At 40.6% G+C, this 23,839-nt stretch overlaps 1 protein-coding gene across 2 annotated transcripts in view; it reads right to left on the bottom strand.

The window, feature by feature from the left end:
- Positions 1–899: 899 nt before the first annotated feature.
- Positions 900–23,839, bottom strand: part of ANXA5 (annexin A5) — a 33,390-nt gene continuing 10,450 nt past the window's right edge. The window contains exons 1-12 of one of the 2 annotated variants that reach the window (XM_019962197.2): positions 20,849–20,929; positions 20,417–20,501; positions 18,718–18,812; positions 17,393–17,506; positions 15,759–15,849; positions 12,685–12,764; positions 12,197–12,253; positions 6,259–6,352; positions 5,301–5,396; positions 3,543–3,601; positions 3,215–3,337; positions 900–2,026 (exon numbers count right to left, since the gene is read on the bottom strand). In XM_019962197.2, the coding sequence (XP_019817756.2) occupies positions 1,964–2,026; positions 3,215–3,337; positions 3,543–3,601; positions 5,301–5,396; positions 6,259–6,352; positions 12,197–12,253; positions 12,685–12,764; positions 15,759–15,849; positions 17,393–17,506; positions 18,718–18,812; positions 20,417–20,429 (885 nt within the window). In that variant the 5' untranslated portion in view covers positions 20,430–20,501; positions 20,849–20,929 and the 3' untranslated portion in view covers positions 900–1,963. Of the gene's footprint in view, positions 2,027–3,214; positions 3,338–3,542; positions 3,602–5,300; positions 5,397–6,258; positions 6,353–12,196; positions 12,254–12,684; positions 12,765–15,758; positions 15,850–17,392; positions 17,507–18,717; positions 18,813–20,416; positions 20,502–20,848; positions 20,930–23,839 lie in introns of those variants that run through there. The other variant, XM_019962196.2, reaches the window with a different exon arrangement.

The following is a 23,839-nucleotide window of genomic DNA, read 5'->3' as shown; positions in this document are numbered from 1 at the left end:
TGGGAAGATCCCCTGGAGAAGGGAATGGCAACCCACTCCAGAATTCTGGCCTGGAGAATTCCATGGACAGAGGAGCCTGATGTATAGTCCATGGGGTCACAAAGAGTTGGACACGACTGAGTGACTAACACCAACTATTGGCATAAAAACAGACATATAGTTTATACAGATCAACACAGCAGACTAGAAAGCCCGGAGATAAACCCAGGGATATATATGGTCAATTAATGTTCGACAAAGGAGCCAAGGATATATAATAGGAAAAGAATAGTCTCTCCAGGATACAGTGTTGGGAAAACTGGACGCCACACGTAGAAGAGTAGAACTGGGCCTACACCATATATAGGACTTAACTCAGAACGGACTGAAGTTGTGAATGCAAGACCTGAAACCACAAGACTCCCAGAAGAAAAACACGGATGGCCACCTCCTTGACATCAATCTTGGTGATGATTTTCTGGACACCAAAAGCAAATATAAACATATGGGGTTACATCAGTCGAAAAGCTTCTGCACCGCAAAGGAAACCATCAACAAAATTAAGAGGCAACCTACAAATGGGAGAAAATATTTGCAAATCCTATGTCTGAAAAGGGGCTAATATCCAAAATATTGGCAGGTAATATCCAAAATATATGAAGAGCTCAAATAACAGTAACAACAAAAAATAATCTGATTTAAAAATGGGCAGAGGATCTGAACAGACATTTTTCTACTTAAGATATACAGATGGACAAGATATACATGGTGTGGGGCGTCTCCCCAGGCTCACATGAGTCATCTTCGCCTCCACAGAGCGGAGGGAGGGCTGTCCCCAGACGTGTCCCCCTGAAACCCAAATGCACTCCATTAACCTTCATGACTCATAGAAGCCGCAGAAAAGAAAACATTAAGACAGATCTGGTAACATGTTTTATTCATATGACTTTTCTCCGAGTGACTTTCACATCAGGAATGTTTGGGTTTTATTTTTTAGTTTAGGTTTTTAAATCAACTTTTCCAATAAGCAACTAGTGTTAGCCCACATAAATATGCTACCAATAAATGAGAACGCTTAATGGCTTATTACATGCTATGTATGTGCTTAGTTGGTAATTTGTGTCTGACTCTGCAACCCCATGGACTGTAGCCCACCAGGCTCCTCTGAGAGTCCAGGGGATTCTCCAGGCAAGAATACTGGAGTGGGAAGCCACTGTGTTTCCCAGAGGATCTTCCCCACTCCAGCATCTCTTAAGTCTCCCAAATCAGCAGGCGGGTGCTTTACCGTCTGAGTTACCAGGGAAGCCCCCCAGCTTCAACTCCTCCCTCATCCCCTACGCACAGGAAATTCATTCTGCAGTGTTGTTATTTCATGCTTTTCAACCAAAAGTCAACTTTTAATAACTTTTGACAATTCAGTTGTCAACTGATAACACTGTCAACTGATTAGCCTGAAAAAAATATATTCTTGTTCAATACGTAAATCAAGTAAGTTTTCTAGACATACACCCATGAGAAATTCAGGAAGACAGATATGTTTATTATTCATTAATCTTTTGATTACAACCATTATAATTTTTTTGGTTTAACTTGGTAGCAAACTTGATTAATAACACTTCTAGGAGTTCACAATTTCAAGGCTAAGGTTCCGATTAAGGTAATATGGTTATCAATTTAATATAAATGAAGCTTTTTAAAAAGGGTGAAAGCAGTCTGCCTCTTACAGGAAAATATAAATGATCCAGACTTTAGTCCTAATAACATAAGTACACTTTAGTGCTACAACAGTTAAAGAGAAAGATCTTAACTAAAGATCAGAAAGGAGCACCGCTACATTCTTCTACAACATTTATGTTTTGGCCACAGCATGCTAGCGTGAGGAAGGCAGTGTGCTCAGCACTGGCGTGCAGAGTGCGGTGAGCTGCGCTGCAGGAAGGCAGTGGTGCCGGGCGGACAAGGCGAGGGGCGGCTCCCCAGGCTCCCGTCAGTCATCTTCACCTCCACAGAGCAGCAGGAGGGCTTTCTTATAGTCCCCAGACGTGTCCCCCTGAAACCCAAATGCACTCCGTTAACCTTCATAACTCACAGAAGCCACAGAAAAGAAAACATTAAGACAGATCTGGTAACATGTTTTATTCATACGACTTTTTTCCAAGTGATTTTACATCAGGGATGTTACAGAGAGTATCCTACTGATAAGACTGATGTTTACCTTTTAATTTTACCCCTTAAAAGCTCAGTCCTGTCTAAGACAGTTAAGTGTGTTTTCCCCTCCAGTAACACAGCGAACAGGTAAGCTTTTATACCATGTTCAACTCAAGATTTCTGAACAAACTTAAGTCTCTGTCACACGGTATACGTCTGGCCATGGTGGGTGGGCCACACTGGGACTGCCTGGCTGTATGGCTTTGCCTCAGACAGGAGGGCAAGGTACATTTTGCCTCTGCTTGTCCCATGCACAGATATGTGTGATTGGTTATGTTTCAAGCTTTGAGTCACCGGGAGGACTCTGTAGTGCCCATCAGCCGAGCCACATCTCACACACGCACGCAAGGAAAAAGCTTGCTCAACTGAAACGCTGCTCTGCACACAACCCACATACCCCTTTATCAAACATAAAGACAGAGACAGGAAGGAAGGAGGGAAGGAACAAAGGCGGCAGGGAGGGGGTGGCGGTGGTAGGGGGAGGAAGGGAGAAGAAAAACTCAGAAGGCTTTAAGCCAAATTTAATCACAAACCAGTGTCCCTTGCTTTTAAAAGAACAAAAATGATAGCAATACTTAAGCTCTTTACTTATACTTAATATGACCTGTTTGGTTCTTTGCTGAACTATGAACCAATACCAGAAACCAGGTGATAACAGACAAGAAAGAAAAGACCGATACATTAATAAAAGAAAGGAGAAACTGATAAAGACAGCTGGAACTGATAAAAGGCAAAAAGAACAAACATTACTGTGGACAAGACTGGATTTAGTGAGTCATCTGTCACCACTACTAAATAACGCTCCTAAGCTCACCTGGAGCCTCAGCCTCACCAAGAGCCAACCCTTCACCCGGGAGCCAGCATCTGCACTTCAGGAGACACTATGCCAAATTCTGTACCTCAGAGCTCTAATCACAACACTAGAATTTTAAAGTTGACAGAAGAATCGGGTTCTCCCATCCATATCTTCCACGTTATTTTTTGTCCTGCTGAGGATTCCCAAACATAATTTAAAGAAAGGTTTTACTACCTTAATCATGGAATAAAGAGAGGTGCCAAAATTCTTCCTAAACTCCTTCCTGATGTTATACAGATCAATCTCACTTCTGGAAACCACAACTCTGATGAGGGTATGATCATCTGTTCCAGCTCCCTTTGAAAAAGAAAAAGAGAGACACACATTGTTTAAAAATATCAATTATAGCATCAAACTCTCCTGAGTTGGGTGAGTCAATAAAGTAAAACAAGTAGTAGAATTCAACCACCTGTTTTAAGGAGGGGAAAACAAACCTCAAGGTCTGTTCTCTAGAACATATTACAGAGATAATTTAGATAGAAGATTCAAGGCATGCACTTACCTTCATAGCATAGTAGAGGGTTTCTGCAAGGTAGGCAGGTATACTGCGAATGGATTTCACTAAGAAAATAAATATAATGGTCACATGCTATTCTCATGTGAAAAGGATTAAGTAATTAAAATCAAAGGTGCCCCATGCCTATGGCTCTTCTTAAACACAAGTATGAAAGTAACGCAGGTCAAAGAGCTGCTCATTCACAAGCTGCTCTGATTTCACAGAGCATCTCCACAGACGGTGGCCTGAGTTCTCCTCAGAGTTCTGAAGTCTACACAGAAAGGCACGCGGCACAGGGGCTGCTGCACGGCTGTCACCCCCTTTCTGCTATGACCACCTTTCTGCCGAAGTTTTGGCAGCCTGCGCCGTTAAGCCACAACCTTCTTCATCCCCACGAATTATACAGATCTCCTAGGAGTTTTCATTTCAATATATTCAAGCAAACAATGTACACCATGACCCTATGTAATCTGCCAACCTCGGACTATCTGCCTGTAATCTTAATCTAGGTATTCCCTCTGTATTCTATAACATCCATGATTCACACAGAGCCGTGTGAGACTTGCCCATTTTGGTAGAAACACCCAGACAAACAGAAGAGCACCTTCCCTGAACGTGTACACATCTACTGTTATGTTAGGACTCCTCAGAACGTAAGTCCACTAGCTTCAGAAACTATCACATAAAAGTTCCTTAATATTCAAAAACAGGGAATTCCCCAGTGGTCCAGTGGTTAAGACCCTGTGCTCTCACTGCCAAAGGCTTGGGTTCAGTCCCTGGTTGGGGAACTAAGATCCCATAAGCTGCATGGTATGGCCAAAAAAAGAACAGGAACACTTAATACACAAAAATAACAAATCGCTGATTGGAGGCTGTATTTTCTCTTTTCCAATACTTAAGAAAAACAGCTACTGGTAACTAAAACTGTCATAACTTTTCTGTGCATTCTATTTTGAATGGACTATCTAAAAGACTTCTATTAAAATTCATTAACTACAGATTGAAATGAAAGGCTACTGTTACTGCTGGTTTGTGCACACATTGAGCTTATTTTTCAGAAGACAGACAGCACAAAAACTTCAGCTCAAGACCATATACTTGGAACAACAGCAGACAGAGGTTCACTCCAAACCCATATAAAAACTGGGACTACAGAAAACTTACAAACTAGATTTTCCCTGGATCTGGAAAGTATGTAATAATACTACAGTAAAATGCACAAACTTGGGCCTCCAATTTTCCACGTTATTGAAAATATTTAGCTAAAATAAAATTCTAAACTACTTACTCAGGTTAATAACCACTATCACATTTTCCATTATAGCAAAGATACTTTTTCTAAATCAGATCCCAACTTCTCAGTGTGCTTCAAAACTGTGACAATGGTATTCTAAAGAAAAAACTCCATGGGTATCAGAAATAACATTTACAAGAAAAATGTTTACCTCTTGAGATAACAATGCCCATACTTCAAGTTCACAATGAAATACTAATATTTTTAATGCCACTTCAAAGTGATTTCTAAAAAAAAATTCTCTTAGTGTTTCCATAAGAGAAAATGAAATAACCAGATATTTCACTTTTTTGCAACATCAAAACAGATTCTGAATTGGAAATCAAGGAGTTTGCTTCACCCGTATGTCATGATTAAGTTCTCTTTTTATATAAAGAAATTGATGGTTATTTTTTACATATAGCTTCAACAGAATAAAATACTTTAGCTCTTAACACAATGAATATTATATACATTATAAAATTACTTACCAACAGCAAGGAGAAGCTGTTCCAAATTGCCAGAAGTCTCCCGGTCAATGGTTTCTTCAATTTGAAACCCGGATATAGTCATGTATTTGTCAAACACTAGAAAACATGAAGACAGTTTCTTAATCACATAGGAACCACTCTTTCCAGAAAGAAGACATTTACTCTAACCAAGTACTGTCTGACCAAACACAAATTTCCCCTTGATCCTTGCTGACAAACCTTGATTTTGCTCAGAGTCTCAATGTGCCAAGCTCAAAACAACAGATTATAAATGTTCGTTGTTCACTCATTTCCCAGCCCCTCCTTACCAGTTATAACCAATAAGACCCAAAGGTAAATTTGCTGGAGAGGATTCTGAAAAATCTTTCTCTTTCCTTACTAACTAAAAGTAATGGACGAATAGGATTAGTTCACCCTTGTCTTCTTGCTGTGAAAACGGCTCGTACGTTTGGAGCAACATCAGCCATCTCGTGACAATGAGGTACGGAGCATGAGAAAGAACCAGAGCAGAGAACAGCCGAGCAGCAAGCAGAAAGAGCCTGGGTCTGCCAAACCACCCAAGCAACGCCCGACAGAGAGCCCCACCCTAAAGCCACTCTCAGCAGGGTTCCCTGTTACTCACAACTGAACTACCACCCGCTAGCAGGACCGATGAAAATCCAGAGCAGAGCTCTGAGGTACCACCTACAGCTCCGTGATGTGTGACTATGAATAACAATCTAGTGGCCTATCTCCCTCGTTACCCTGACAGCAAAGAGTGAATAAGGGTCTCGAGTTTTGTAAAACCTACAATGGCAGTAAAAAGAATGATGAGATTTCCCAAGGTCACCAAAGGAAGAAAAAAACAAACCAGATTCATTCAGTAAAAGCCTGTTATGCATCAGGTATTTTGGCATACTGGCTCTTTACTTTCAAAATTAATCAAAGTACCTGTATCATACACATTTTTCTCACTCACCTCTTCTCAAGTGAGATACACTTCGTGTTCCAAAGATGGTAATAAACTTTTCTTCATCTGTTCCCCATTTCAGTTCTCCAGCCTGGAACAAAGCCTATTAAAAAAAATTCAAATAAATTGTTCCCCCATCTCATTTCCAGGTTCTTAATCACACATGTGCTGTATTCCCTGAATATTAATTTGCCTGACTCCTATTTATATTTCAATTCTAATATTTCCTTCTCTGAAACTCAGTTCACGAAGTTTGGAGCCACTTCAAAGCTCACCACTGAACTCTGCCGCAAAAAATTAAAGGGTCAAAACAGTAAAGCAGAACAGTGCTCGGTTAAATGCTTCCAAAGCGTCTACCATGACTTGTAATCATTCAAGAGTAATGACATGTGTGGTGGAGAGTCCTGATTACCTCGCTGCTCATACACCACCCATTCACAGACCAGGAAGGGGGGGGAGTCCTGATTACCTCGCTGCTCATACACCACCCATTCACAGACCAGGAAGGGGTCTGTGACGTGTGTTATGCTTGCTCTGCAGATGTTCAATAATATATGATGAAACTCCATAGTCTCTTTACAACTGAAATTTATCAAATGCTAGCTACAAAAAGTTTTCCCATTTCTAAGAGATTACATGAATTTTTTTAAAGGCTGTGACTATAGCACAGTGCCTGGCATACAGCAGGCACTTAACATACATTTGTTGAATAGTTTGAGTGTCTATATTTACTTTTTTGCATGCAAAAGAATATACTCTCCAATATTCTTATCATTGCTGAAAGAATTATTCACAAACATCATCATTAAATCTGAGTCCACATATTGAGACGTTGGTAATTCATTAAAAGTCAAAGAATCAATCTGTATAATGTCTATGCTGCTACTGCTGCTAAGTTGCTTCAGTCGTGTCTGACTCTGTGCGACCCCATACACGGCAACCCACCAGGCTCCCCCGTCCCTGGGATTCTCCAGGCAAGAACACTGGAGTGGGTTGCCATTTCCTTCTCCAATGCAGGAAAGTGAAAAGTGAAAGTGAAGTCGCTCAGTCGTGTCTGACTCTTTGAGACCCCATGGACTGCAGCCTACCAGGCTTCTCCGCCCATGGGATTTTCCAAGCTAGAGTACTGGAGTGGGGTGCCATTACCTTCTCCTATAATGTCTATACTACCATTTTAATCATTTCAAGGTAAGTATACTATTACAGCAAGCCAAATGCAATTGCTGAGACTACTACTGAGCTGTCCTTATGCCCACAGGAGGCGAACAAATGACAGGAGGTGATCAAAGCACGTGTTTGGATGCAGAATTTTTGGTCACAGTATGTTTGAGAATACAGGTGATACTACTGCTCGATCTATTTTCTTTTACACTTCCGGAAAAACATATTCACACCCCATATCGAAATTAACTTATTTTAATGATTAAAATAAACAGTATCAATCCTGGTCATGTGAGCATGTTCTTCAAAACTAAAAAGTTATTACAAGAGTCTTGCAAGTATCTAAACTTTAGAACCATATCAGGATGGTACAGACCTCTTAAGGTAACTTTTTTAATCTAATTATAAAATAACACATTCATTGATAAATTTTATAAAACAGAGAAAAAATGTAAATAAGGAAATTTAAATTACCAAGAATGATCAACTTTCTGAAGATACTGGCTACTACCTCTAGAATGTTCTCACATATACATAAGATATACACATACATTAACACTTAAAAGTGGGGAATTACTCACCCTGTACAATAATGCATGCACTGCTGAAGCTCTCCTTTCTTATCAATTGTTTTATATTTCTAGGGTTATTCTCTAGTAGCTATAGCTTGCATGGAATTAACTGGTGAGATGACTATTTTTAACTACAGTCCCCTAATTTTCTTGTAAGAATTATGTTTGGGATCATTATCTGGTCTAAAACTACTCCTAGGGAACCTGGTGGCCCAGGGGTTGACTTGGCACTTCCATAGCAGGGGGTATGGGGTCCATACCTCGTCAGGAAACTAGGAACCCACAAGCTACCCAGCACATCCAAAGTATTAAGAAAAAAACCTAATACTAAATAAATCATATGCAATAATAATGATGGCACCATCAGAGCAATATTTTAAAGTTTTTATTTTATCTTAAGGTAAGGGTTAAAATGGCCCAATATCCATGGAGCTGTTTTAGCTGAGGGATCGTCACACTTCCTCACTCTCCCGCTTCTCTAAGAAGGGGCTTTTCAGTTCCCCCAAGCAGTGTGATAACCTCCGATTCCCATGAAGAATACAGAGGTTTAGGAATCAAAAAAAGACCTGCTGCTGCTGCTAAGTTGCTTCAGTCGTGTCCGACACTGTGCGACCCCATAGATGGCAGCCCACCAGGCTCCCCTGTTCCTGGGATTCTCCAGGCAAGAACACTGGAGTGGGTTGCCATTTCCTTCTCCAATGCATGAAAGTGAAAAGTGAAAATGAAGTAGCTCAGTCGTGTCCGACTCTTCGGGACCCCATGGACTGCAGCCCACCAGGCTCCTCCATCCATGGGATTTTCCAGGCAAGAGTATTGGAGTGGGGTGCCATTTACCTGGGCCTTGTATTTATCTGTGTTTGTATTTATTTATCTTAGATGAATTCTTAATCGCTTCTTAAGCCTCAGTGAATACTACACAGGAATACTGTTTCTATAGTTACTGATGGGGATTCTATAGCTCACATGATGAATTCATGGAACAGTGTTAGGCAATCAATAGAAGGAATTGAATAAATATTGATTCCCTTGTCCCTCCTTCCTTTAAGAGCTCAACTTTCTCTCCACAGAAAGTATAAAACAAAGATTTGGTGCGGGAAGAAGTAAAATCAGATCAACACACTAAAAATGTTTTTTAAACAAGTGAATTATCTACAGAATGTTCAATTGCCAGGTGAATGACTCACTAAGGCTTACCAAATCCCTGAAATAATAAGAATCGTCTTGGTGCCAGGTATCAGCAGAGAAAAAAAATTCAAAAGCTTATGAAAGGGCCCTTTAGTTGTCTTGGACTACTCTGAATTACGAAATCTGAAATTCTCACTGGGGCTTCCCTGTGGCTCAGATAGTAAAGAATCTGCCTGCAATGCAGGTGACCGGGGTTCAATCCCTGGGTTGGCAAGATCCTCTGGAGGAGGAAACAGCAACCCACTCCAGTGTTCCTGCCTGGAAAATCTCATGGACAGAGGAGCCTGGTGGGCTACCATCCATGGGGTCGTACAGAGTCAGACACTGACTGAGTGAGTTTTCACTTTCAAGGGATTTACAGGCACACTGCAAGCCTGAGAAGCACGTCTTTACAGTGCGTGCTCCGAGCAGAGGAATCAGTGAAACGGAGGTGAGAATGTCCCATTCGCACTCCATGGCCTCACCCTGCAGCAGGGCTCCCATCACACCAGCAGCCCCCCGCCCACTAACGCAGGCCTCGCTGCGGGCACCAGAGACGGCTGAAGCTGCTCCTCTCACGGTGCCCACGGCCCCTGAGAAGCAGCCAGGATTCCACTCCTGAGACTCAGAGTGTGAGGACCAGCACGGCTCCTACGGAAGCGCACACAACGCCCGCCCAGAAGGCACAGGGCTCATCTCAACCACGCTCAAAGCCCTAACGTCGGGGAGTACGAGTGTGCAGGCTGCGTCAGCTTTGTTCCCTCAAGGCCAAGGCGAAGCTGTATCTTTCCTTCCAATCTATTTTAATAAGCACATTTTGGAGAGGGAGAAATAAGAGAGAGGAACTAACAGGGAAGAACAGCAAGACTGTGGTCTAGTGTGAGAGGAAGGGCTTCAGAGGCAGATAAGCCCAGGTGGAAATTCCAGCTCCATTGTGACTCAGTGGGGGCCACGGGCTTGTTTCTCAAACCCCTGAGCTTCAGCTTCCTCATTTATAGAATGGAAAGGATGCCCTCTATGTTAGAGTTATGCACTGGTTCACGCATTAGTTCTTTACTGAGTGCTAATCGTATGCCCTGGGTGGGCACTCAGGTCAACTGGCACCTTCCAGGTCAGGTGGCACGGCGGTAACAGGAAGCTTGAGATGCTCCCATCTCCCCTGCAAGGAGCACCCAGCACACGTGGGCGTCGGGCAGGGCGACCTGCAAGGAGCCAACAGGAGGGCTGAGCCCTGAGGAGGAAGAGGTGACGGAGCGGAGGCAGGGCGGGAGGAGAAAGCTGGAGGCGTAAGAAAGCGAGAGATGATAAAACCACATTTAGGGGCCTGAACTTTATCCTGCAGACACTCGGCTCCACTGAAGGTTTTTAAGGTTTTAAACAGAGATGGGACACAGCAGGTTTGCATTTTATAAGGGATAATGAGGAAAACGTCAAATACTTCAAACAGCCCCCCGCACACATTCATTTCCTTTTCCTTCTCCAGCCACACACAGATGATAGCATCCTAACACCATAACGATATCAACCCAATTTAGATTAGAATAACATTCTCCTCTTTTCTATTAACAAAGTCAGATCACACATCCAAAGGCTGCTTCACAGAGAACCGTCAACTGGAGGAGTGAATATAGCCTTTTCTCTTTCAATGGTGAATAACAATCAAAATTTTATATTTTATTACAGGCATACCTCTTTATTGCATGCTTTACAGATATTTCATTTTTCACAAACTGAAGGTTTGTAAACAACCCTGAGTCAGGCAGGTTTACCAGAACCATTTTTCCAACAATGTTTGCCCACTTTTGTCTCTCTGGGTCACATACATTGTGGTAATTCTCACAACATTTCAAAACTTTTCATTATTATTATGTTTGTAATGGTGATGTGTGATCAGTGATCTTTGATGTTACTATGTAGTTGTTTTGGCATTTTTTTAGCAATGAAGTATTTTTATTTAGGGCTTCCCAGGTGGCACAGTGGTAAAGAATCTGCCTACCAATGCAGGAAACACAGATTCAATCCCTGGGTTGAGAAGATCCCCTGGAGAAGGGAACGGCAACCCACTCCAGTATTTTTGTCTGGAGAATCCCATGGACAGAGGAGCCTGGTGGGCTACAGTCCATCGGTTTGAAACGAGCTGGACACAACTTTGCAACTGAGCTCGAGCACTGTTCATTTAAGGGAGATACACTGTTTTTAGATATAATGCTACTGCACAGTTACTGAAGTATCGTGTAAACATAACTTTTATATGCACTGAGAAACCAGGACAATTTCTGTCACTTGCTTTATTCTGATAGTCACTTTCGGGTGGTGGTCCAGAACCAAACCCACACTATCTCCGAGGTTAGCCTATGTGGGAAACGTGACCGGAGAGACAGGACTAGGGTATCTGCCTCTGGGAACCCAAGTAATTCCTTTGTTAACATTTTCCAGTTTTCAGGTCTCATGTTTCAAATTTCGCAACACTTATTTCCTACATTTGACTACTTTACAAACCACATTCAGACTATAATGGGATTTAAAAGCAACTTAGCTACAAAAATGTCATTAGGGAGTTGCTGAAGAGCAACTGACAAAAGGACAATTCTATTTATAATTCTATCAAGGAAAAGGAGATGGAATCTTCAAATACTACAATAATGTGTCATTTCTTATGTAATAAAACACCATGTATTACTAAAATACTTTATTTTTTCTTTGTCTTTTCCTGCCAAGAAACTGACTGCCACATTGCCAGTAGCATTCATAACACCTGGTTTTCCTGTAAAATTCTCTATTTGGGGTGTGTTCCATAATCTAAAGAAAAGTAACACATCCAGGTGGAATTCAATATTTATATGCAATTTATTTTTTTCTGTTTCAGCTTTGGGATAAAATATCTTGTTGTCCAGATCAAAATGAGCGACATTGACTTACATGTGTCTTGTGATTTGTAAATAACCCATTAGGTTACTTTTAGATGCTATTATAAGATGTCATGGTTTTCCATTAGCATGGTTTTCTTTTCATTTCTGTCATAGTAAAGTCATCACCTAAGTCCCACTTACCTGAGCATCTTGTTCAACCTGTGCTTCATCAATTCTAGCATCAGGGTCTCTATTAGCCTAGAAGAGATATGTCACATTATTGGATAACGTGAGCATTTTCATTCAAAAAAAAACAACAGTTCCACCAGAGAGTTATGCACATAAAGCTTTTTCTCTTAGGAATAATATGCTTTTATTAAGATCTTACCAATTCTGCAATATTTTAGGTTATCACACAAGCACTGTTCAAAACCAACCTAACCCTTTTGGTTTTAAAATCTATGAATAAAAGAGGATAGTGGTATTAAAAAAAAAGGAGCAACTATGAGTTAGCTATTAAGAATTCAGGTCAGATATGCTGAAACACAAACACACACTGGCACCACACAGCCAGAATCAAGCAAGTACCAGAAATAATTACAAGAATTTTAAGTGGCCTTACTTAACCAGTTTCTGACTGGTCCAGCTTTAGATTTTTAGTCAAACCACAAACAGTCTCTAGCCAATACCTGAAGGAGGACCACCAACATCCTCTGGTAGTACCCTGAAGTATCCCCCACCACATCATCTTCCAGGCTCGAGCCATACTCTGCAACAGAATAATGTCACTTATTTACAGCTTCTGTCAACTAGAAAAGGGTATCTTGCCACGTGAATCAAATGGAAGAGACATGGAAGAAGAAACATTTGATTAGCGTAATAGTTTATCCTTCTCTGAGTGCTCTATAGACTGAAGGGTAAATGCTTTGAGTGACAGGCTGGATGAAAATAGTCTCCCAAAAGCATTTGGTTCAAACCTAAATCATGACTTAGTCTTTTAAGAAATGCTCTCAACCAATGCAGTTATTCATCTGTAGATACCAGATGGTGCTGGAAAGCCTCTAAAATATAATCAATCTTAACTTCACATTTTTGCTTTGCTTTCCTTTCAAATATTTTACATGATTCATCTCCTAAGGTCTAATAAACTCTAATATTCTGAGTTTTTTTCCTTTGGGGAATGGCCTTTTCCTAACAAGATATTTCTCCTCTACAACAGAGTTATTTCTTAGAGACAGCAGGGATATTTTAAAACATGTCTTTCCCCCCTCTATTTCCAGCTGTTCAACATAAAACCACAGCAAAGGGGAGAACCAGGATTTGCACAAGTCTAGAGGCACCTTTCACTGTCTCTCTACCAGCTACTATTAAAGGAACAGCTACTGAAGGTACTGAAGTGAAAGTCTGTTGCTAATGGTGTCTTCCGTGATCTCATGGACGATACCGCACCAGGCTCCTCTGTCCATGGAATTCTCCAGGCAAGAATACTGGAGTAGGTTGCCACTTCCTTCTCCGGGGGATCTTCCCAACCCAGGGATCAGACCTGCATCTCCTGCATTGGCAGGCAGATGCTTTACCACTGAGCCCACTGAAGGTGTTACTCCAAGGCATTTAAATACTTCATTATTTGAAAGGAGACAAACTTTAAAAGCTTGAAACTTCTACTTCTAGAAGTACAAAAGAGATATATATCTATTTCAATCAGTTGCTCAAATACAAAAACTTTGAAGGAATTTTTTATTCCTTCCTTTACTCCAACACCTATACATATATAATCAACCATCAAATGCTTTTAAATATTTCTCCTCTTTCTGATGTATTTGCCTCATACCTCCCACCAACCTAGGCTGAGCCACAACTGGCCAGCTTACCTCCCCTAATACGGCTACCTAATCAGTCTCTTAAGTCTCCCCCCTCCCTCAATTGTCCCTTTTGTCACCCCACCATCCACTCAGGAGCTTACTGTGCCTCTGAAGCAAGCTCAAGCTTCTACTCTAGCCGTACGAGAACACCTGTAACAGAGGCTGACTGCAGCTGTTCCGTTTAGCCTATCTCCACAGTGGACGTGCATATCCCCCCACCAGTCAGGTTTTCTCTGTCCCTCAACCCTGTCTCCACAGCACAGCACAGCACTCAGAGGGTGCACGGGACCGAAAATGCCCACTTCACCCACGCAAAGCCTATCCCGCCTGCAAACCCTGGCTCAGTGTCCGACTGCACTGTGAAACCTCCCTTAACACCCAAAGCCACAATGACTTCTCTTCTCTGAGTGAATTCTTGCATTAAACACGTTTTGAACTTTACTAGCCTGTAACTCTTGAAGTTTTTCTAACCCCTAAACAGACTGCAAACTTCTTGAGGACAGGAGCATCTTTTGCATCCTTCATGACAGCCAGTACACTGCTGGACACAGAGCTAGCGCATACGAACACAGGGAATGGACAGACCACACACAGTTACTATGCTCTTAGGGCACCGCATCTGCCATCCAGCAGTACAAAGGCTCACTCACCAGTGTCAACATCCCGCAAAGAGATATCTGAATATTATACCAGGTAAGAATCAACAGTGATCAGCTGCAGCTGAGATACATATAGCCCCTTTGCTTTAGTGGCTTGGACCTATCCAACGATAAAAACAGGAACAGGAAAGAAAGACCCAGCACTTCAAAAGGTCATTATTTAGTTGCCACAGATTTCACAGTTCTAATTAGCTGGGTTCCAGTGTCATTTCTAAGATGAACAAACTAATGGTGAGACAGGGACCTGTTTTCCAAGCCGCAGGCACTAGGCTTGGAGGCCTACTGACTGAGCTGACAGCCTGGATGGTCTGATCCTCCTCAGCCAGGCAGAGGGCAGAGTCCTCTACGGAAAATCTGATGAGAAAAGAACTCTCTACTTCTACCTTTCATTACATTCTTTTGGTTCCATTAACAGGATATGCTTCAGATCAAATCAAAGATTTTTTTTTTCAACACACACCCAAAAATTTATTAAAAAAGAAAATACACCAAAAAGAAAAGTCAAAATGCAGAGTAGTCGAGTACTGTGCTTAGCTAAAACAACGTTCATGTACTCAGACATTATCACCTCTGATTTGGGCGAGGTTTCCTTTTCAGTAACTTTTAACTTCTACTACTACTACTAAGTCGCTTCAGTCGTGTCCAACTCTGTGCGACCCCATAGACACCAGCCCACCAGGCTCCTGCATCCCTGGGATTCTCCAGGCAAGAACACTGGAGTGGGTTGCCATTTCCTTCTCCAATGCATGAAAGTGAAAACTGAAAGTGAAGTCGCTCAGTTGTGTCTGACTCTTAGCGACCGCGTGGACTGCAGCCTACCAGGCTCCTCCACCCATAGGATTTTCCAGGCAAGAGTACTGGAGTGGGGTGCCTTGCCTTCTCCATAACTTCTACTAACATAAAGCAGTATTTTTAAGGAAGAAGGACCACTTACAGCTTAAATTTAGTGTAAAAGAGACAACCTGTATATTCCTACACTGACTGTAAATCCTGTGTGAAAATAAGCTCCATCCTCATCAGAAGGTTCTTACAAATACTAGAATAGTTACAGGTACAGAAAAAAGGCAGTCTTTTCCTCCTGAAAAAGAAACTACTCTGAACTGTTGCTTATCTGTTTACTCATTCACTCACTCATCCATTTGTGCATGGTCTACCTCCTGGAACGCTAAAGAACTGCATTCACTTTAGAGAAATGGAACAGTGACAGTAGAAATGAAGGGAAATATAATTCGAAACATTTACCTTCTTCATACACTTGTTTTATGGCTCTCAGTTCTTCAGGTGTCCTTGACGCAATAATTTCTGTCAGGACTTTTTCATCTGTCCCAGCTCCCTGTTTGGAGATTTATTTTTTTATAGAAAAAAAAAAAAATGCTAATAAGATTAAAAAGAAAAGGATTTTCTCAGAATAGCTGTTATTAAAATTTCAAATATACAGAAATATTATCCAATATAACATTCACTTCTTGTATATGAGTTCTATTAGTTATAGAAATACAAAATTTCATATTTTCTTTCTAAAGACAATTTTATCATTTTTTGTCTAATAAAAAATGTTTACTGTATGTTATGTGTATACCTAATATACAACAGATCACATAAATTTGTAATTTTATCAGTTTAATTCTAAATAGTTTAAAAATGAAACATTTTAATGAAACAGGAAATAATAAAAATAGTAAAATATTAAAATGAAAAATTTACATAAATTTACACAGACGAACACTGATACTTATATCATATGTACCTCAAAAGATAAGCAACTCTGCCTTCAAATTAAGTGCTCTATGGATCACAGGGAAACTCTATAATGAAAGTAACAATAAATGTAGCATGGCTTAGTTATTAGGAATCAGTTATTGGGTCACTATAAAGGAAGTGGCACTTGCTGTCTCTAGTTTTGAAAAGTAATTATAGTTTGTTTTCCTTCCTGACAAAAGTCTTATCTACATTGCTAAACTAGAAGATACAAGCAATGACACAGCTGAACTTAATTTTAAAAGGTAACATACTGAAGACTTGATTTCTTTATATTTCTGTTTCTTTACCAAAAATGAAACACTGAAAAAAAACTACGTTTATGTTCTGGCAAAATTTTAGCTACTACTAACACTTCAGAAGGCTGAAAAAAGATTTTCTTTATTCCAGAGAATCACTGTAAGAAAATGAAGCAGCATAGAAATGTTCTAACTTGACAAGCACTCTCTTCCCTCCACCTGATTTACATGATGATCTAGTTGTTAATTTCAGTTTGCTCATGCAAAACCTAGACACTAAGGGCTGAGTTACTTCCAGTCCCATAAACCTAAACAAATTATTCAATGTAGTCATATTTTATACAACATTCCAAACACCAGGCAAGGGAATATACATTTAAGTTACTTGCTACAATGAAATTATATCAAGCTTACCAGCTGCTTCACTTTAGTATTCAGAAGTACAGAAAAGTACAAAAGGGTACTAGAAAATCTTTCTTATCTCAAAGTTCCAAAGTTCTCTTCAAAACTTCATCTTAGCTAAAACTATTGACAATATTGTTTCCCAATCAGGTAACTTTCCAAACTAAAGGACTGAATAACTAATCTGTAACATTTTCAAAACATATCTCAAAATTAGGAAACAAGCATGAAATAAAACATAAAAGTCTGTAAAATATATTAAAAATTTAAAAAAAAAAACACATTGAGTTAACTATACAAAAGGGTTAAATAACACACTTATCATTGTTTTCCCTCCTTTTCTTATTGCCTCCTACAATTCTGTCCTTCAAGAAACCCTCAGTGAAATCAGTTTAATATAAAAAACACCATCAAGTAATTACCAACACAAAATAATATTATTCATGACAAGAATATTCCTTGCACTCATCTTTTTACCTTAAGAGCATGCTTCAGTTCATAGGCATCATAAAGCCGAGAGGGTTTCATCAGAGCCACGATTAATTTTTCAAATTTTCCAGTCAGTTCTGATTTCAGGTCATCCAGAAGGTCCTAGTAGACAGAAAATATAAAGTTGTGAACCAGGTAGAAACTTTAAGGAGATTCTTCTTAAACAAGAACGACAACCCTTTGTGCTAATGAATTCTTTATGTTGCTATCTCCAAGTAAGATGCATGAGCTAAACAATACCCTATAGCTTTGCCAGCTGTACTTTTGAAATCTGACCTACCACTTGGGCAAAGTAAAGACACTCATGTGTCAAGGTATTTGTTTTTAAGATGTTTTTCTTACTTTCAGAGATTTTAAAAACTGACTATTTTTAAAGTAAGCTAAAAATATTTTAAAAATACTGTTCTGAGAAGCATGTCTATTGCAAAAAAAAAAAAATACCCCCCCAAAAAATCATAAATGCATTTTTACAAGGAACAAAATTTGGCCTATCGAATCTAAACAAAACAATGTTTTCTCTTCTCTCCATATCAATAATAGTACAATACAAAACATACTGTGTTCTAATACAGAATACATTCTAAAACACAACAGATTATGTATTCCAGGACATAACAGATATGTTCATTACTATGCCCCTGACTACTGCAGGACAGTTGCTATTATGGGGAACTTGTCTGTGTAATTTCGAAGATAAAAGCAGTATTTTGCATCCATTTCAGTTTCAGTACACAGGCAACCAGAACTTGTGTTTAAAATACTTTCTTTTTTTTTTCCCCTTTTTATTTGTTTCTTGAAATAATGAACAAAAATTGTCAGAATAACAAAAGTACATTCAGCTTTTCATGTCTGTACTAATTCACTTAGTAACAAATTTAGTTTTTACTTTGAGTTGTTAATCAAGTAAGAATATTTAAACCAATGAATTAAAAATCACTTATTAAAACATCACTCCAACGGAACCAGACTGTGACTGCGTCATAACAAAACATGCTGCAATACAGGTTTACACCTGGGAGATAATACAACAATCCTGAGTGTGAAACACAGAAGGGAAGAGGGCTGTTAGCACCATGAGATCTTTCAGCGACTTATGGTGTCAAACAAGGAAAATCAATCACATGAAGGTAAGCTGGGTGAGCATCTTAACCAACAGCTCATAACTAAGAAACTAGAAAAGAAAAAAAGGGGGAACAGGATGTCAGGATCATAAAATAAATGATATTTACAAAAGAATATCAGTAGATTTTCAAACCAGTCTTAAAAGATAAACTGCTCTCACAGTTCTACCTTGGGAGGAAGTATGGTCTTACCCTGCCAAACAGAGTTTTAAAAGCCACAGCAATCTCCTGGCGCTGAGCATTACTGCGGGATGTCAACAGAGTCAGGATGCTCTCCTCATCCGTGCCTGCAATTATGTTCAAACCATTACACCTTGGCTCCTATGCCCCCTCTCTCAAAAACCTTTGTAACCAGATCCCCAGTCACTTCAATTCCTTGCCTCATAAAAAATATTTTATTAAACCATTTATTAAAATGCAAAATTTACAATATGAAAATGTTACTATTTCCAACAATGCATACTACCCCTAAACATGATAAAGTAGATGCAAAAATCCTCCTCACTTTTTAAAAACTAGTGCACCTATTTTTTCTTGAAACGAAAGTTATTCAAATAACACTTCTTCACAAGGCACAACGTGTTGGGAGTTACAGGATATTGAGAAAGGAGAAAAGATACAGACCCTGGTTTCAAGTTACAAACAATGTAGGGAAAAAAAATACAAATAATCACAAGCTAAGGTAGAATGTCGGAGAAGGCAATGGCACCCCACTCCGGTACTCTTGCCTGGAAAATCCCATGGATGGAGGAGCCTAGTGGGCTGCAGTCCATGGGGTCGCTAAGAATCGGGCACGACTGAGCGACTTCACTTTCACTTTTCACTTGCATGCATTGGAGAAGGAAATGGCAGCCCACTCCAGTGTTCTTGCCTGGAGAATCCCAGGGACTGGGGAGCCTGGTGGGCTGCCGTCTATGGTGTCTCGAAGAGTCGGACACGACTGAAGTGACTTAGCAGCAGCAAGGTAGAATGTGACAAGGACCTTAGGAGAGGTCCAGGTGTTACACGGGGGTTCAGAGGAGGTTCTCTAAGCTGACAAGTAGTGGAAGACAGTTTTGGGGAAAGCTTCTTGGAAAAGGTAAATCCCACCCAAAAGAGCCTTAAAGGATGAAAAGATTTTGACAGGCAGTGATATAAAGAAGGGAAACTGGCTTTTAGAATTCAGGGAAAGCTCAGCAGTAGGAAGATGCAGATCTTTCCTCATCACCAGAGAGCAGCTGGATCAGGGGACACACCAGGCGGTGATGTGAGCTGGCGAGCTGGCGGAGAAAGTGGGCTGGAACGCCAGGGAAGGCCGTGCAAGGCTGGAAGGCCTGCACCTGACCCTGCTACAGCAGGAGACCTCACGAGACGTTCAGAACGCAGAGTGCTGGGGTCAGAGCATCAGGACTGAGAAAGATGGAGCCCTTCACATGGAATTAGTGTAGGAGGAGCCTGAGGACGAGGGGAGCAGTTATCTGTGGGAATTCCCATGGTGAGAGGTTTCCAAAAGGGCAAAAAAAGAAAAAGAAAAAAAACACACACACACACAGCAAAAGAGAAGACAGTGGGATGTAAGACACTTACAGAACCAGATATCTGATCGGACACTGAGAGCAAAAGGGCTACACATCTCATCACCCTCAGATATGTCTGCTTGTTTACTCAATCAGCTACTGTGCAGGTAAAGTTGAAAAGCTAAAAAAATAAAGAGGCTGGATTTAACTCCTGTCCAGTTCTACAGGCTGAATACTAGGGATGGTTAGTCATTATTTTTGTTCTTAATTACCTATTCCTTCTATGTACATTCAGCTCAAAATATTCTAAAATTAGTCTTACTGTAAAACAAGATTTTTTGTTCAGAAAAACAAGTGTCACATTTTTTTTAGAACAAAAAGAAGGCTGAATTTACCCAGGCCTTTCATGGCCTTCCGAAGGGTTTCTGCATCGGCCCGCTCATCGAATCCAGGGAAGTCAGCCACGGTGCCTCTGAGAACCTGGTGAGGGAATATTTTTTATTATTAACGGCATGACTAAGACCACAAACAGCATAAATTTCCTCTGTATCATGTTCAGACTTTACATTAATTTGGTAAGATACATAGCTTCATTTGAAATGGGAAATACACCATTACAACGTGGATTGGCAGTGCACTGATTCAGCACATGGGTTCTCCAGGCCCACCTGAGCTCCCAGGAGTGGGAAGGCTGGTGTCCCGCCTGCAGGCACCGCCCCAGTGAGCAAGCCCCACCAGCACCTCCTGGTTCACGGAGGGCGCTTCCCTACAGGCTTCTTTCCCATTCAGTCTCTCATCACTTTGATCTGCATGCATGCTCAGCTTACCCTAAGCACTCAACTCTAAGCGATGCTCTTAATACAGCTAGTCCTATCTCTTAGGGATTTGAAGATTCGGCAAAACCTGAAGAGATACTCGGTTGCTCATGTGCCTGAAGAATAGAAATTTCTGAATTTAGAGTTTTATAAAGATATATTAGAATTATTAGAATATTCTATTTATAAGGTTTCCTATTTTATCATATATAGTACTTTTAATCATCCAAGTATTTTAATATTTTTAAAAATGTTTATAATATCATTAGATCTTTAGAATCCAAAGGCTTTACTAATTCTGAGCCATAAATTTTTATCTTGTGATAAAAGGAGGCTCCCAGGATTTATTTTTACCAATAAATGTCCCTGAAGTACCTCGCAACTCCTGGCAAGGTTCCATCTAAAACTGAGAAATAAACAGTTATAAGGAATGGAGGTTGAGAATACTTGTCTGGTTCATAATCACTTGTGTTTTATTATGAAGGCATGGAAGTGCAATCTCCTACAAGGAAAAAAATTTCTCTTCTACCTTAACATCCAACTGCTGCATTTGCCAGCAATATCATAACACCAACCAACCAACCAACCAAAAAAAAAGGTGACAGAAAAAAGAGCACTATCCTTGGGGAAGAACTTCCAGGGGACACAGCACCAGAGGTCAGCTCAGTGACCTCTCTTCAGTGGACTGAATTACACCTCCTGAAGTAGCACTTGAGATTCAGGAGACAGATTCTCTCCTTGACCAAACTTTAGACAGAAACCTCAAAGCCTTCTTTTTGACAAGTGCTGGCATCAGCCTGCCAAGCCCAGCTGCACAAGAATCTTGCTGAGTCAGTTTACAGAGAATCCCCCTGATACTTAGTAACTGTTCAAGTTCCTCCTCTTCCACCTTTGATGTATGAATCTGTGGGCTGCCTTTAGCAAGTATCCCATTAGGCCAGTTCAGAAAGAACCCCTCTGCCCTTGATGTCTCCTCTTAGTAACTTCCCACCCACTGGCACCCTCGGTCTGCTCATTGGTTATACATCCCCAGCTGCCTTTGCTATATGTGCACTTGAACCCAATCTCTCTCTTCTACTGAAACAGTCATGACCCTTACTGCCACAGTCTTGAAAGTATTCCTTGCATTTTAACAACTGTGAGAATAATTTTTTAACAGTAGTTTTCTCTCATTAAAGAAAGAAGAAAGATTCTTCTTTCCTCTAAACAGAGTTAGCCTTGAGAGAACGTACAGGAAGACCTTAGTGCTATAAAGATGTGGCCAAAAGTATATAATCCCAGGGAAGAGATGTTTCCCAGTTTGATCTCCCAACCCAGACTATTGACTGGTAGCAACTTTCATCCCCACCCCTACCCTCTCCTCACACGTGGAGAACAATCATGTGTGGACCTAGCCTGACCACATAGTGACGAGAAAACTCCCCTGCCCACCCTGGAGGAGAAGCTGATGACGGAAACATGATGTCTACTCAAGGAAGACAAAGAAGTCTTCTCCGTCTCCCCACTTTTCCTTTGATTATAAAACTGCAGCCCAGTAAATTCTTGGCATGGTATCTCTCCCCCATCCACTTGGAAGCCTCACAAGCGTCCTATTCTAATAAATCACTTATCTATCACTTTACCTCTCACTGAACTCTCTTCTGCACTGAGACATAAAGGACTACGGTACCCGAGCTCGTCAGACCCCATAAATGACACACGATGCTTTCTTTCCTAGATACCTTGCCCGATATATCTCTTCATCTGGCTGTTCCTGAGTTGTATCCTTTTATAATAAACCAGTGATCTAGTAAGTAAAATGTTTCTCTGAGTTCTATAAGCCAATGATGCGGTCACTGGAAACTCCAATCTATAGGTAGTCAGTTGGAAGCACAGGTGACAGTCCGGACTTGGAACTAACATCTGAAATGGCTGGATATAGGAAGTTTCAAATGGTTCAATGTAATTAAAAAAAAAAATTAGGCATTAGGTTGGGAGAAAAACTGGTAAAATTTGAGGAAACGGCCCTTCAAAATTAGTATGGGTTAGGAAAGTTATTTCTCTCAAGTCCAACTGCAATTTCTGTTTAGTAAGACCACTTCAAATCGGTGAGAAAGATACCATCAATATCATCACAAAAACGAATAAATACCATGGATTTTCTCAATGTGAGAACTTGAATGACTTAGTTCACCTGTCTGCTTATTTATTCATTCAAAACCATTTTATGAATGGCTTCCTCATGCCAAGTACTGTACTTATCACTAGGGAAAAGTCATGATCCCCTAAGAGAAAATGATAGACATGTAAATAATCAAGTGCAATAGAGTATATTCACACAGAAGTTCCATCAGGGTGATGTGAGCACATAAAGGAGGGACTAAGATGGGAAAAGTGGGAAGAAAAGAAATTAGAAAACCTTCCCCATAGCAAGGGACAGCTAAGGAGTTTGGGATAGACGTGTGCACGTTGCTATATTTAAAACGGATCAACCTACTATATAGCACAGCAAACTCTGCTCAATTTTATGTGGCAGCCTGGATGGGAGGGGAACTGGGGAGAGAATGGATACATGTATATGTATGGCTGAGCCCCTTCACTGTTCACCTGAAATTATCACAACATTCTTAATTGGCTATATCCTAATATAAAATAAAAAGTTTGAAACATGTCAAAAATAAAAGAAAGAAAGAAAAACTTCCGCCCAGTGTCTGAAGAGATGCCTGTGACTTTGCCAGGCAGGCTCAGGAAAGCAGAGAAGGGCAGGCAGGTATTTCAAGGGAAATACCGATGTGAGAGAGGAACCAACGTGATACTTTGGACAAGGGGTTAAGCATTTCAACAGACTGGAGCAAGCAGGAAGACTGGAGAGAAACACAAAGAAGGGAAAGGTCGTCACCACGGGGGAAAGGAAGGCTGGAAGCCACTGAGCCAGAATTCCCTGGGGAGGGAAGCCCCTGGAGGGCATTTCAGCAACCAAGGAAGAACAAAGTTGACTCCGCAGGGCAGCAGCCGGGAGAACAG

Source organism: Bos indicus, chromosome 6, assembly GCF_029378745.1.
Source record: "Bos indicus isolate NIAB-ARS_2022 breed Sahiwal x Tharparkar chromosome 6, NIAB-ARS_B.indTharparkar_mat_pri_1.0, whole genome shotgun sequence".
Lineage (NCBI taxonomy): Eukaryota > Metazoa > Chordata > Mammalia > Artiodactyla > Bovidae > Bos > Bos indicus.
This window is presented reverse-complemented; position numbering and strand designations above follow the sequence as displayed.